General features: G+C 43.3%; 1 protein-coding gene across 1 annotated transcript in view; it reads left to right on the top strand.

The window, feature by feature from the left end:
• Positions 1–14441, top strand: part of EXOC4 (exocyst complex component 4) — a 599812-nt gene that overhangs the window by 155515 nt on the left and 429856 nt on the right. Inside the window, exon 9 of the mRNA XM_048836703.2 lies at positions 1573–1661. Within this exon, the coding sequence (XP_048692660.2) occupies positions 1573–1661 (89 nt within the window). The remainder of the gene's footprint in view (positions 1–1572; positions 1662–14441) is intronic.

The following is a 14441-nucleotide window of genomic DNA, read 5'->3' on the forward strand; positions in this document are numbered from 1 at the left end:
AATCTCTCTGTTGAAATGGAATTTTTCTGTCCGCCGAGGGATGCACCTGTTTGATAAAGTCATATTCTTGTCGTCTATTCCATCTTCAGTTTTTTTCTCTCCAGACAGAGAGGCTCTCTTCCTTGTATTTCCATCCCCTGCTTCCAATTTAGAGAAGCCATCCACTTGTCATAAAAATCTCTGCGTTTAGAGTCCTCACTTTGGAAATCACTTGAACAGGCGATGGAGCCTTGCTCTCATAGATGGATAGAGCTGTATGATGTGTGAGCAGTTTGTATAGCTCCTTGGAAGCTAATTTTGTAGATAACTGGGTAGAGGGAATGTGATCTAGCTACACCAGTAGAAATCAGAACTTCTGGGTTCTGTTCCTGAGATTCTGAGACTGACTTGGTGTCATTTGGACAAGTCATTTAATTGTTCTGTGCCTCAAAATTTCCCCATCTCTGAAGTGAGTGTAATACCCATATAACAGGGCTGTTGCGTAGCTTACCTGATGAATGCTTGTAAAGAACTTTGAGATCTTCAGATGAAAGGCCCTATGTTAATTCAAATTATAATGTATACTATAACAGGCCCCAGTCAGTCATGGCTCCATACACAGTGTCCATACTGTGAAGAGCTGGCAATCTGAACAATCAAAAATGATACCCATAGTGTGTGGGAAAGGGATGGGTGTACAAGCAAGGTGGCAATGGGTCCACAACATGTTAAGCTTATGTTTTGGGGTTTTTAACACATTTGATTATATAATTGTTTTATTTATATTATAAAAGCATAGTTTTAGAGACTTTTATCTTGGAATCACTTGCGATTGAAGTGGAGGAAAGGAAAGGATTGCATGAGTAAGAGTGCGAAGTGGAAACTGGAGGCAGGGAGCAGAGGGGAAAGGATAGAGAGGAGGGGTGGTGAGAAGTCAAGTAAGGCAGGGGGAGCGTAAAGTTGGATAGCGGTAGGAGAGGGATGTGCTGTAGGAGGCCCAACAACAAATGACAATTCAGCAACTGAGAGGAAAAATCCAGTCTCCAGGTCTCAGAGCTGAGTGAATGATAATGCTAGGAGGCTGATAAAGCTTGCTACTGTCGTGCCCCATCAGAGACGTCTTCCGGGCCTGGAGCCTGGGTGGGTCTCTCTGCATCTGGTGGGAGGCTGGAAGGCTCTTTCACTTCCTGTCCCCCAAGCTCTATCTAGTGGGGGCTGCTTTGAGGAAAGACTTGAAATGGAGATTTCCATAGTTAGCTCCCTATGGGCACCTCTTGGCTGCTGCTGAAGCAACACAATAATAAATAATTGAATAGTTTGTTACTCCTAGTTTTCCAGGGGAGTATTGAGTTTTAATCACTGGCTGCAGCGCTTCCCGGTTAGGAGCTGAGGTGTGTGCTTAGTGTGTGGGTTTGGTTTTGTGGAATCCACCTGTTTGCTGGGTCTTCTCTGTTTGGAAAGCGCCTAGCTGTCAGAGCTAATGGAATTAAGTAACAAATAATTTCTCATTTAATCTAACACAGTATCTCAATCTTTGTGGCTACAGAAAAGGCACCATGAGTTGTGTGACTGACTGCATGCTTTTTATTGCAGGTTTGAGTCGTCCTCCCATGCTATTAGCATGAGTGCCTATTTGCGTGAGCAGAGAAGGGAGCTCTACAGCAGGAGTGGAGAACTTCAAGGTGGGAAGCTTGATAGCTCATTAGTTTGGTTGATTGCTTTGCCAAGTATCTGCAGACCCTGCCTGGATGGCTCAGAACTGTTAGCTCCTCTCTAACAAACCATATGTAGGCCATAGTCAAGGCCATGTTTACACTAGCGCTTATGTCTACAAAACTTGTCGCTCAGGAGTGTGAAAACACCCCCCCCAAGTGGCATAAATTTAGGCGGCATAAGCCCCCGTGTGCACAGCGCTATGTTGATGCTCTCCTACTGAAATAGCTACTGCTGCTCGTGAAGGTGGTTTTTTGATGTCGACTGGAGAGCTCTTTCCCATCGGCACGATGCGGCTGCATGAGCGCTCTTACAGCGGCACGGCTGTATCGGTAAAGCTGTGCTGCTGCAAGCTTGTAAGTGTAGATGTGGCCTAAGACTCTGTAAACTTGGCCAGCTCATATCCTCTATTTATTTGCTCTAGGTAGGAAGGCAAACACTTCTATATTTTCTTTTTTCCCTTTCTAACTGCACATACTGTAGGTGTGAGTTTAAAAGGACACACATAAAACAATGACTTAAAAGAGAAAAGATCTCACTCTAAATGATGCTTTTGGAAGATTGAAACTGATGTTTGTTTCCTTACCTGAAATTTATTTTCACACTGGAACATGCACGTGTGCCCTGGCTGGGTCATCTGCAGGGACTGAACTCTGCATCTGAAAGCATGAGCCTTTACTGCTTGAGCTGAAGGACCGTTCTTTTGCCGATGAGGCAGTTACAGGCACACAAGTCTCTTTACCTGATCCAACCACTAGAGGGGGGACAAAGAACCACAATGTGTTAATGTGGGTTACATGTTTTTTTAAAAGGTAGATTTGGAACGCTGAGCTGTTGCCATTAGTTTGTTGTTCGTGAGAGATGGGGTGTGTATGCAACAATATATATATATATACACACACACACACAAAATGTGTGTGTATATAGTGTGTGTGTATATGTGTGTGTATATATATATGTAGCATCTTTCCTCTGAACATTGAACAACTGTAAATTTCTCTTCCTGACAGCTTTATCCATAAGGGATGACTTTTTTTCAGCAGCAGGGGAGAGTGGGACATTAGGTAAAATCTTCTGAAAAATCTTCATAGTAATATGTATAAGAAAGACCAGAGTGGTTCTATAATCTGATCCAGTCTCTTACAGCATGCATATTGCCCTAATGCAAGTTGACTATGGGATCTCTGTTGAAGTCATTGTTGTCCAGATAGCAGCGATGGGCAGAGGCAGAATTGTACCCTGAAATCCTATTCACAAGAATATTGGGGTGATTTTAACAGACTCTAGATATTTACAGCTGAGGTATCAGGTGATTTGTAGTTCCAGTTCCCTCCCCAGTGACTTACATCCATCCTCCAGCCGGAAGTTGACCCTACAACAACTTGAGAGTAAACTCTTATGTAGAGTGTTCTTTTGGATGGTTATGCTATATCTAGCTTAGCTGATGTTACAGAATATATCCATATAGCAAGGCTTGGATGCTCTGTTGATGGCTCTCTGGAAAACCCTAAATTAGGTAGACAGATACCTAAATTGACACTTGACCTTCACTATGGTCTGACAGTTTGTAAGAATAAGATAGAGGTGAAAATGTCTATCTTTGAGGTGTGATATAATGGTCTAAGCACATTACGAGGTGTTCAGTTTACTTCTCTTCATCTTAGAGGCTAAAATTGTCAGCTGTAGAAACCTGCCACATGTATTTATGTGCTGTGAGAAACACGTTTGTGGACATGTGGTTAGTGGCTGTGCAAAGAAGTTTAGAAAGATAAGGCAAGTAAAGCACTGTCCTATTATAGGGAATTGGGGAAGCTCAAAGGGTGGGGTTTCATTTTGTTATTACACCCACGCAGTTCTAATATCAAATCTAAAAAAATCCTGTTTTTAAAATTTTGTAGTAGTAATAATTCTAACAAGCTCTACCGTGCTGCATCTAAAGTACAGTACGCACAACCCTCACCTTTCTCGTCATAAATTATCAGATTTTTCCATACCAAATGGCTGTGGGATTTAATTACTGACTGCACCAACGCCACCCATTGCATCCCGGAAATCAGATGGAGCAGCACGATCGAAATCCAAGAGTGGGAATTCCTGACGGGAGTTACATGCTTAAAGTTGTGAGAGGAGCTGCCACTGCTTCCTTTCAGTTTAGGTATCTTCCTCGGTGCTTTCAGGCCTGCTGGGATTGTCCTAATTGCAACCCTCCAATATAACCACCATGTCATCTCAGGACCTGGCTAGTTTTCTATTTAGCCTTTAGAAAAGAGGGGGTGAGAAAACAATATTAACCCATCCCACGTACATTCCCTCTTCCAGATCTGCTACGGCTGAGAGGTTGTGGTGATAGTGGTTTTTCATATATACTTATGCTGTTACTTTGAATTGATGGTTTATTTTATATAGCTCTGTTTATTGATGTGATAGTGCTATACAAACATTGATGAGGCATGTTCCCTGCCCTGAAGAGTTCTCTACCCATGGCCCTCATCCTTCAAGGTTTGGAGCCTAAATGAGGCCTGGCCTACTTTAGAAAATTAGGTCGGAATAACTACGTTGCTCTGGCATGTGAAAAACAGAAGAATTCTTCCGTTGACCTAGCTACCGCCTGTTGGGGAGGTGGATTATCTATGTCAATGGGAGGGGTTCTCCTGTCAGCATAAGTAGTTTCTACACTGAGTGCTACAAATGTGCTGTTTTAAGTGTAGACATGCCTGAGATAAGACAAGTCATGGGACAACAGTTCAAGAGAAGGGAGAGTATGAAGATTTCTGAAGAGAAGAACTGAGTTTTAAGGAAGCATTAGAAGTAGAAAAGAAAGAGAGCTTAAGTGAGATGATGAGGGAGACTGTTCCAGGCATAGGGGTGGGATGTTAGGAGTGGGAAGAAAGGAGGGGGAATCACAGGACTTAACAAGCAAGAAAGAAGTCATAGATGTAGGTGGAGACAAGATTATGCATCCCTTTGTGTATGAGTATGAAAAGCTTGACTATGATGCAATAGGAGATGAGCAATCAGTGCAGGGAGTCGACAGGGAGGATAGATTAGGTGAATTTAGTAAGAAATCATCACTATTGAGCCAGAGGGGAAAGTTCCCTGTTAATTTTTTTTCTGTGTTAAAAATCTCTCCGCCTCTCTTTCCATTGTAAAGTGCAGTTGTTCCCTTTCAGCTAGCCCATTTATCTGCCTGATCCCTGGATCACAGCCAGATCTGCATTTCCATTTATCCCTTAAAATATAATTGAATTGTTCAGTCAGGTTAGTGGAAGGCTGACTTGCAACACCATGCTCCTCTGAACACCGCGAGTTGCTCTTCTCAACAGCCTTATCCATGGGGATGACTTTTTCAGCAGCAGCAGGGAGAGGGTGGAATACTAGGGAAAAAATCTGCTGAAAAGATGTTCAAAGTAACACATAAAAGAAAAACTTGAAGTTCATTTCATGCCAACTTTTTGAAATAGGATTTTAATTTCAGTTGCCTTAAAATCCACAACGATCAGGCTGACGCTTGGTCGTTAAGTGGTGCCATTTGGTCTGAAATATTGCAGTGCATATGGCATGCATTATCACCCACTATTGGAAGAGACCTGCTGCAAGAAGGTTAGGGATGGAAGCATTAATTCTTGAGGGTCTAATCCCAGTGAAGTCAATGGAAGAAGAATCAAGCCCTAGTTTTCTTTGCTTTTGTTTAAGCTGGATGCCTCACATTGTTTGCAAGAGAAGTTACATCAATTCACAGTCATTTAATAAAATGGAAAACATAGTATTCCTTCCTCTGAGTTAGTACAGAACCCGTGTCCCAGCGTGGTGGTGATGGGCTGTAATGTTTCCGGAAGGTTCTATCTTTTGTATGAAACATAAAACATGGTCCTGACCACTTATGGGCATTTGAATTCCTATGTATCTGCTGCTGCAGCTGCTGCAAATGCAGGGTTGTTAACTATCTTGGTCAGATTCTAATGTTACACTTTCCTTCTTAAAAAGAAAATGAGTACTTGTGGCACCTTAGAGACTAACCAATTTATTTGAGCATAAGCTTTCGTGAGCTACAGCTAACTTCATTGGATGCATACTGTGGAAACTGCAGAAGACATTATATACACAGAGACCATGAAACAATACCTCCTCCCACCCCACTCTCCTGCTGGTAATAGCTTATCTAGAGTGATCACTCTCCTTACAATGTGTATGATAATCAAGTTGGGCCATTCCCAGCACAAATCCAGGTTTTCTCACCCTCCGCCCCCCTCCCCCCCCACACACAAACTCACTCTCCTGCTGGTAATAGCCCATCCAAAGTGACCACTCTCTTTCCAATGTGTATGATAATCAAGGTGGGCCATTTCCAGCACAAATCCAGGTATATATATGCCATCATGTGCCAGCAATGCCCCTCTGCCATGTACATTGGTCAAACTGGACAGTCTCTACGTAAAAGAATAAATGGACACAAATCAGATGTCAAGAATTATAACATTCATAAACCAGTCGGAGAACACTTCAATCTCTCTGGTCACGCAACTACAGACATGAAGGTCGCTATCTTAAAACAACAAAACTTCAAATCCAGACTCCAGCGAGAAACTGCTGAATTGGAATTCATTTGCAAATTGGATACTATTAATTTAGGCTTAAATAGAGACTGGGAGTGGCTAAGTCATTATGCAAGGTAGCCTATTTCCCCTTGTTTTTTCACCCTACCCCCCCCCCCCCGACGTTCTGGTTAAACTTGGATTTATGCTGGAAATGGCCCACCTTGATTATCATGAACATTGTAGGGAGAGTGGTCACTTTGGATGAACTATTACCAGCAGGAGAGTGAGTTTGTGTTTTTTGGGGCGGGAGTGGGTGAGAAAACCTGGATTTGTGCTGGAAATGGCCCACCTTGATTATCATGCACATTGTAGGGAGAGTGGTCACTTTGGATGGGCTATTACCAGCAGGAGAGTGAGGGTGGGGGTGGGGGTGGGGCGGAGGGTGAGAAAACCTGCATTTGTGCTGGAAATGGCCCAATTTGATTATCATACACATTGTAAGGAGGGTGATCTCTCTAGATAAGCTATTACCAGCAGGAGAGTGGGGTGGGAGGAGGTATTGTTTCATGGTCTCTGTGTATATAATGTCTTCTGCAGTTTCCACAGTATGTATCCGATGAAGTGAGCTGTAGCTCACGAAAGCTTATGCTCAAATAAATTGGTTAGTCTCTAAGGTGCCACAAGTACTCCTTTTCTTTTTGCAAATACAGACTAACACGGCTGTTATTCTGAAACTTTCCTTCTTACATTTCTCCTGCAGTTTCAGTTGGATTGGTTATTCCTCTTTACTGATAGCCTTAGGTAGGTAGTATTTTGCTGTGCATTGTGAAAAAGCTGCTGCATTTCACCTCAGAGGTGACTGCATGTCATTGGTCAATGAAGTGATTTCTATGTATAAGCTATATTTCATTTTGCTTTTAGAGTGCTTTGGAAATGTAATCCCTTGGGATGCAAAGTGTTGGTGGCGTTGGGGCAACGGTTGCTAGGCCAGCATGTTCGTCAGCTGCCATGTGCTTTTTGTTCTCATTGTACTGGGTGAGATTTGGACATGGAGGACATAACTTTTCCATTCAGAGGAGAAAGTTATTGTGAAATACATACATTGTTATACCATTTGTGGTAGTCAGATCACCATTTTGGGGAAGTTCTTACACATCATTTGGTCTTGCTGGATAGACAGGCTATAGTTCAGCTCAGAGCTATCTGAAGTTTAAGGGTTGGCATAATTTAAGAAGATGGTTAAAACAGTTCAGTTCCATCATAACTGCACGTTTGAACTGTATTGGGGGATCTGGATTACCAAGCTGTAACTGCAACAAAAAAGGTGGTATTTGCAGTGTAGATGGGACTTAAAAGAGAATATAGAACCTTAAAGATGGGTCATCATCTTTGCATTCCATTCTTTTGTTTTTTAGTTGAAACCATTCTGGACAGTACCATTGCCTGTCTGTTTTTTATTTGTATTATGGTAATGCCTTACGCCACCAGCCTAGAGCTGGCCTTCGTTGTTCTAGGCTGGTGGATACGTACATGTGGAGACAGTCCCTGCCCCGAAGAGTTTACAGTCTGTTGTTTTTCATGTTTCTCTAGCTGTCATCAGCGACAGCTGGACAGTGCGGAATGTATTGGGCTGTGCATGGCAAAAGACAAATGATGATTGACGTGATTAAACTCTGTGTGTATGTAGCTGGAATGGAAGAGAGGCAGTAGGGGGAATTTTGGAGCTACCTTGCTAACTGGTTCAAAGCACACAAGTACAAAATACACGGGAAAAACAGTGGCAGCCAAAAATTAAAACTCAGTGGGTTATATCCTTTTTGTCATATGCGTCTGAGGAAGGAGTCTAACCTAAGCTGCTGATCTTTCTTACCAATAGCTATTCCTGCGTTCGCTGGATTCAGAACACCTGAGGTAGAAAGGCCATAGAGCATCTTATCAGCAGGCAGATACCATAATGATGTTTGTTTTGCTAATAATTTCTAGCACAGTATCATTTTGTTGAAGGTGCCATTGGTCATGGACTCTTAAATACATCAAGTGTTATATCAGGTCCCTGTCGCTGCAGGTAGTTGTGTAGTTGTTTGGAGTGTTTGTAGAAGCTGTGGCCTCAGTTCAGTTTATCAGCAGAACTGGTAAGGGAATTTTTATGTGCTGTGAAAATCCTGAAGAGCCTTAAGGGGACTGATCAGTCTGGAAAATAGCATCCAGTCCCTCTCAGTTAGCTGTGCTAGGGCGGGCCCTAGCAGTTCATATCAAGGTCAACTTCGCTGGTGTTGTGCATCTGGGGTTTTGATTTTTAAGAATGAACTGTTAAGAGCTGCTGAACAGTTAATGGCATCTGCAGCTGCTCAGCACCTCTGAGAAGTTTGGAGGATCTGAGGATCTGAGAAGTTTGGAGGATCTGAGGATCGCAAAGCATTTAAAGATCAGTATGTTATTCTTATTTTATAGTTGGGCAAGCTGAAGCACAGAGTGAGTAGTCCAAGGAGTGTACAGACTGAGTAGCAAAATTAGGGTCAGAACTATGGAGTCCTCACTTTTGAGTTCCTTGTTGTTCAGAACAGTAGTGCATGCTGACTAGGTGTCAGTATACATTAGCCCACCGTTGATATACTTGCTGGACTGATATTCTCATCAGATGGTGTCTCTCTGAAATTTCAGCCTGTAATAATGTGCAGTGTATAATGATCAAAATGTTCTAGTTTCTCTATTATTCCCTAGAGTGTAAGTTCCTTGGAGAATGGCTGTCCTCCTTCAGTGTTTGGGAAGCCTAGAGCAGGGGTTTTCAAACTTCATTGCACTGTGACCCCATTCTAACAACAAAAGTTACTACATGACCCCAGGAAGGGGGACCAGAGTCTGAGCCTGCCTGAGCCCCCACACCTGAGGCTGTTGGTGGGGGGGGGGGCAGCAAAGCCCAAGGGCTTCAGCCCCAGGTGGGGGTGAGGGGGCTGTCACCTGAGCCCCACAACCCAGTGCTGAAGCCCTCAGGCTGGGCTGGGCGGTGGGGCTTGGGCTGTGGCTTCAGCCCCAGGTGCCAGCAAGTCTAACGCCAGTCCTGGCGACCCCATTAAAATGGATCCCAACCTACAGTTTGAAAACCGTTGGCCTAGATTTATCTGTCTACGGTAATTATATGGTCCCCATCACCATAGTATCTGAACTCCTCACAAGCTTTCGCGGGTAGAAAAACACTTCTTCAGATGCATGGAGTGAAAATTACAGATGCAGGCATTATATAATGACACATGAAGAGAAGGGAGTTACCTCACAAGTGGAGAACCAGTGTTGACAGGGCCAATTCGATGAGAGTGGATGTAGTCCACTCCCAATAATAGATGAGGAGGTGTCAATTCCAGGAGAGGCAAAGCTGCTTTTGTAATGAGCCAGCCACTCCCAGTCCCTATTCAAGCCCAAATTAATGGTTTTAATTTTTGTTTATTGCCCATGACCTGTCCATGACTTTTACTAAAAATACCCATTACTAAATCTTAGCCTTAATTATCAGTAACCTTATGAACATAAGGAAACTAAGGTCTTAGTTTGAATCAGAGGCAGAATTAGAACTGAAGACTTCCACGGATCAGTTCTGGGTCCAGTTCTGTTCAATATCTTCATCAATTTTTTAGATAATGGCATAGACAGTACACTTATAAAGTTTGTGCATAATACCAAGCTGGGAGGGGTTGTAAGTGCTTTGGAGGATAGGATTGAAATTAAAAATGATCTGGACAAACCTCAGCATGTTTGCCCAATCCCTTGTAATATTTGCAGGTCATAGAATCATAGAAGATTAGGGTTGGAAGAGACCTCAGGAGGTCATCTAGTCTAACCCCCTGCTCAAAGTAGGACCAACCCCAGTTAAACCGTCACAGCCAGGGCTTTGTCAAGCTTTGTCAAGCTGGGCCTTAAAAAACCTCTAAGGAAGGAGATTCCACCACCTCCCTCCGTAACCCATTCCAGTGCTTCACCACCCTCCTTCTGAAATAGTGTTTCCTAATATCCAACCTAGACCTCTCCCACTGCAACTTGAGACCATTTCTCCTTGTTCTGTCATCTGACAGTCAAGCTCCATCCTCTTTGCAATTCCCCTTCAGGTAGTTGAAGGCTACTATGAATTTCCCCCCCAACCTCCCTTTCTCTTCTGCAGACTAAATAATCCCAGTTCCCTCAGCCTCTCCTCGAAAGTTATTTGCCTCAGCCCCCTAATCATTTTCGTTGCCCTCCGCTGGACTCTCTCCAATTTGTCCATGTCCTTTCTGTAGTGGAGGACCCAAAACTGGATGCAATACTCCAGATGTGGCCTCACCAGTCCCTCACCAGCAGGTCTCACCTGCTGAATAGAGGGAAATAATCACTTCCCTCGATCTGCTGGCAATGCTCCTACTAATGCAGCTCAATATGCCATTAGCCTGTTGGCAACAAGGGCACACTGTTGACTCATATCCAACTTCTCGTCTACTGTAATCCCCAGGTCCTTTTCTGCAGGACTGCGGCTTAGCCAGATGGTCCTGTAGCAGGTGCATGGGATTCTTCTGTCCTGAGTGCAGGACTCTGCATTTGTCCTTGTTTAACCTCATCAGATTTTTTTTTTTTTAGCCCAATCCTCCAATTTGTCTAGGTCAGTGCTACTCAAAGTGGTGGTCCGCGGACTGGTGCCGGTCCGCGAGCCATCGGCTGCCAGCCTGTGTGCACATTGGAAAAAAAAATTGCCGGTCCCCCACATCAGATAGCTTGAGAAGCACTGGTCTAGGTTACTCTGAACCCTATCCCTACCCTGTATCTGCCTGTCCCCCCAGTTGAGTGTCATCCGCGAACTTGCTGAGGGTGCAATCCATCCCATCATCCAGATCATTAATGAAGGTGTTGAACAAAACCGGCCCCAGGACTGGCCCCTGGACCGGCACCTGAGGCACTCCGTTTGATACTGGTTGCCAACTAGACATTGAGCCGTTGATCACTAACCATTGAGATACTCATGCAAATGATTTTTGGTGGGGCTAATAAAGCCCATTTTTTAATTCAATTTACGGAAGTCAAATGATTCAATGTTGAAGTTGCCACAAGACAGTAACTGGCCAGATTGTGAGGTAGTATGTTCAAACTATATTTGTATATTACTTTGTCTCAGCCGTTTGCCAAAGATCAAGTGTAGCATCTGTTTTAATAGCTAAATAACCTTTTACAATAGGGATGTATCCATCCCTTGAAGTACGGAGGATCTGAAGGTTGTCTTCATGTAGGTCTGTGGTCTGGTTGAGTTACTTATTGCTGTGGCAGGGTCATGAACTTTTAGAATTTTCTGACTCTTGTGCATTTAAGATCTCAACCATAGCATACTTTGTACCCCATAAGTGGATCAGAAGTAGAGCTGCAAGAATGTGAGCTCATATAAGGAGTGTATGGATAAGTTTTACCATCAGGGAGCAGCGCCTGGAAACTGAGATGTCATTTTATAAATATGTTTATAAATGAGTCTCGAGGGTTCCCAGAGCCTCGGATGGATGCTCTTTGGTGGAGTTTTAAAATTTCAGTGTCAATAAATCAATACGCTTATTATGGTTTGGACCTGGGTGGAATGTTCACTATTGGTCAAGTGGTAAATCATAGAATATCAGGGTTGGAAGGGACCTCAGGAGGTCATCTAGTCCAACCCCCTGCTCAAAGCAGGACCAATCCCCAACTAAATCATCCCAGCCATGGCTTTGTTAAGCCTGACCTTAAAAACTTCTAAGGAAGGAGATTCCACCACCTCCCTAGGTAACCCATTCCAGTGCTTTACCATCCTCCTAGTGAAAAAGTTTTTCCTAATATCCAACCTAAACCTCCCCCACTGCAACTTGAGACCATTACTCCTCATTCTGTCATCTGCTACCACTGAGAACAGTCTAGATCCATCCTCTTTGGAACCCCCTTTCAGGTAGTTGAAAGCAGCTATCAAATCCCCCCTCATTCTTCTCTTCCGTAGACTAAACAATCCCAGTTCCCTCAGCCTCTCCTCATAAGTCATGTGTTCCAGTCCCCTAATGATTTTTGTTGCCCTCCGCTGGACGCTTTCCAGTTTTTCCACATCTTTCTTGTAGTGTGGGGCTGAAAACTGGACACAGTACTCCAGATGAGGCCTCACCAATGTCGAATAGAAGGGAATGATCACGTCTCTCGATCTGCTGGCAATGCCCCTACTTATACATCCCAAAATGCCATTGGCCTTCTTGGCAACAAGGGCACACTGTTGACTCATCTCCAGCTTCTCGTTCACTAACCCTTAGGTCCTTTTCTGCAGGACTGCTGTCTAACCATTCGGTCCCTAGTCTGTAGCGGTGCATGGGATTCTTCCGTCCTAGTGGAATAAATACAAGTGGAATATGCCAAGCATAAACATGATTCTGGTTTGCACTGTAAAACTGGTATTATTCCTGTTAAACCTCAGCCATTGTGTGCCATTGGTTAGGCTTGTTCTGCAGTTGGAAATTCCTTACCTTTTTTTTTTTGGTTTTGTTGTTGTTGTAATTAATGAAATCAAAGCAAACTGCTACTAATTAAGATTTTTCTTTCCTCGTTGAGAGCTGAAGAAACAGTGACGGCGGCAGCAGCAGCAAATGGTATCTCAGACTGACAAGTGGTAAATTAAAACTTATACATTAGGCCAGGCCCGGAAAAATGCAGTTATGTGTAGGTGCCTTGTTCCATTTGAATTAACCAAAGGGCTGTCTGAGGAGGCCAGCTGTGTTCTCTGATGACAAAAACGAATCTTGACATTTTGGATAATGAAAATTCAGTTCAGCACCTCTTAGAGATGCATATGATAATATGTTGTCAGTCAGATGCTTGCAGGGGAGGCGGAATTCTTATCTTATTACAAGAGAGAGTGTGACAAGTGGACAGTCCCAGTTAAAAATATACCCCCACAAAGGAGAGACTGTGGGAGGGAGTCTGAGGTGTAGAAACTCAGTTGCGTTAAGAAGGGGAAAAGTATTTGACGTGGTGAACTCTCTTTCTGGTGGCTGCCTTTGTCTCCCCAGGATGCAAAGTATCACGGTTTTATCTGAGGGTGTAGGGAGGTGGGGGGCAGAGAATCACTTTTTTGTGATTTGACAGTATTAATGCAATCATCCAGTTCAGACCTTGTAAACCACTTATTATTTCCTCTGCGTGTGTTTTTTCTAGTTTAGTGGATTAGCTGCACTGTCTCTTCAAAGGCTATCCAATCAAAAAGGGGTTATTAAAACCAGGGTGCTTTATGACTGAGAATTAATTAGAGCAGCATTTTCATGCAAAACATCCAATTTTTTGATTAGCAATGGAGCAGGGCCGCAATTAACACTTTAGGAAGCTTACATTTCCAGCATTTTGATTCTCAGGAAATGAGATTATCAAACCAGGGTTAGACACTTGACAGCAAAAGGGGGATTATGTGTAAGAAAATAATTTGTTTCTTGATTTTGCTTCTGAGATTGCCATTAAGGAAGCACTGAATTCAGAGGGAGTTAAGAAAGGGGGGAGGGGTGGGAGGAAAGAAATGGACGCAGGAGAGGTCCCTGTGCTTCATTAGTGTCCCGCGTGCTATGCAAAGTGCCTTCTTCGTCTCTTTTAGTTACAACACATTTTACATTTGAAACACAGCAACAGGTTTTTATTGCACTGTTGTTATTATACAGCCTTTTCTAATAGATTTCTGGGATTCTTCCGCAGTTGTTAAATATTCAAAATATTTATATCCTTGGGGAGGAGAAAAAGATCCTTTCAGTAGACACACAGCTTTGTCTGTGTTGCTTTAAGTCGATGTGTGCTGGTTTATTTCCTAAACCATTTTCTGATCTGCTGTTGGTATCTGAGGACATAGATTGAAGCTTATTAAAGGCTGACCTTTGCCAGGAATATGTGTCTATGATAAGAAGCAAAGCATCTTCGCCACTGTTGTAAAATGCTGAGCGTTTCCATCTCTAGTTTAATTGTTCTCCCTGTTCAGGGAGACACAAGGTAATGAAAGTCAGACTTCGGGCTGTGGAATCTTTTCATTCCTCAGTTTGTGTCTCCATCTTACGAAAGGCTAAAAAGAAACGGATCTCGTTTGAAGGCTGATCAATCGCTGCTTGTTATTAAGTGCTCCAAAGCTGTGATTTAATGTCTTACCTCAGGGGAAAGAATTAGGGGGCACCTGTCCTGCCAGTCTAGTTATATTTTAAAATGGCCATTTAACTCCAGTTTAATCTT

The sequence above is a fragment of the Caretta caretta genome, chromosome 1 (assembly GCF_965140235.1).
Source record: "Caretta caretta isolate rCarCar2 chromosome 1, rCarCar1.hap1, whole genome shotgun sequence".
NCBI classification, from domain to species: domain Eukaryota; kingdom Metazoa; phylum Chordata; order Testudines; family Cheloniidae; genus Caretta; species Caretta caretta.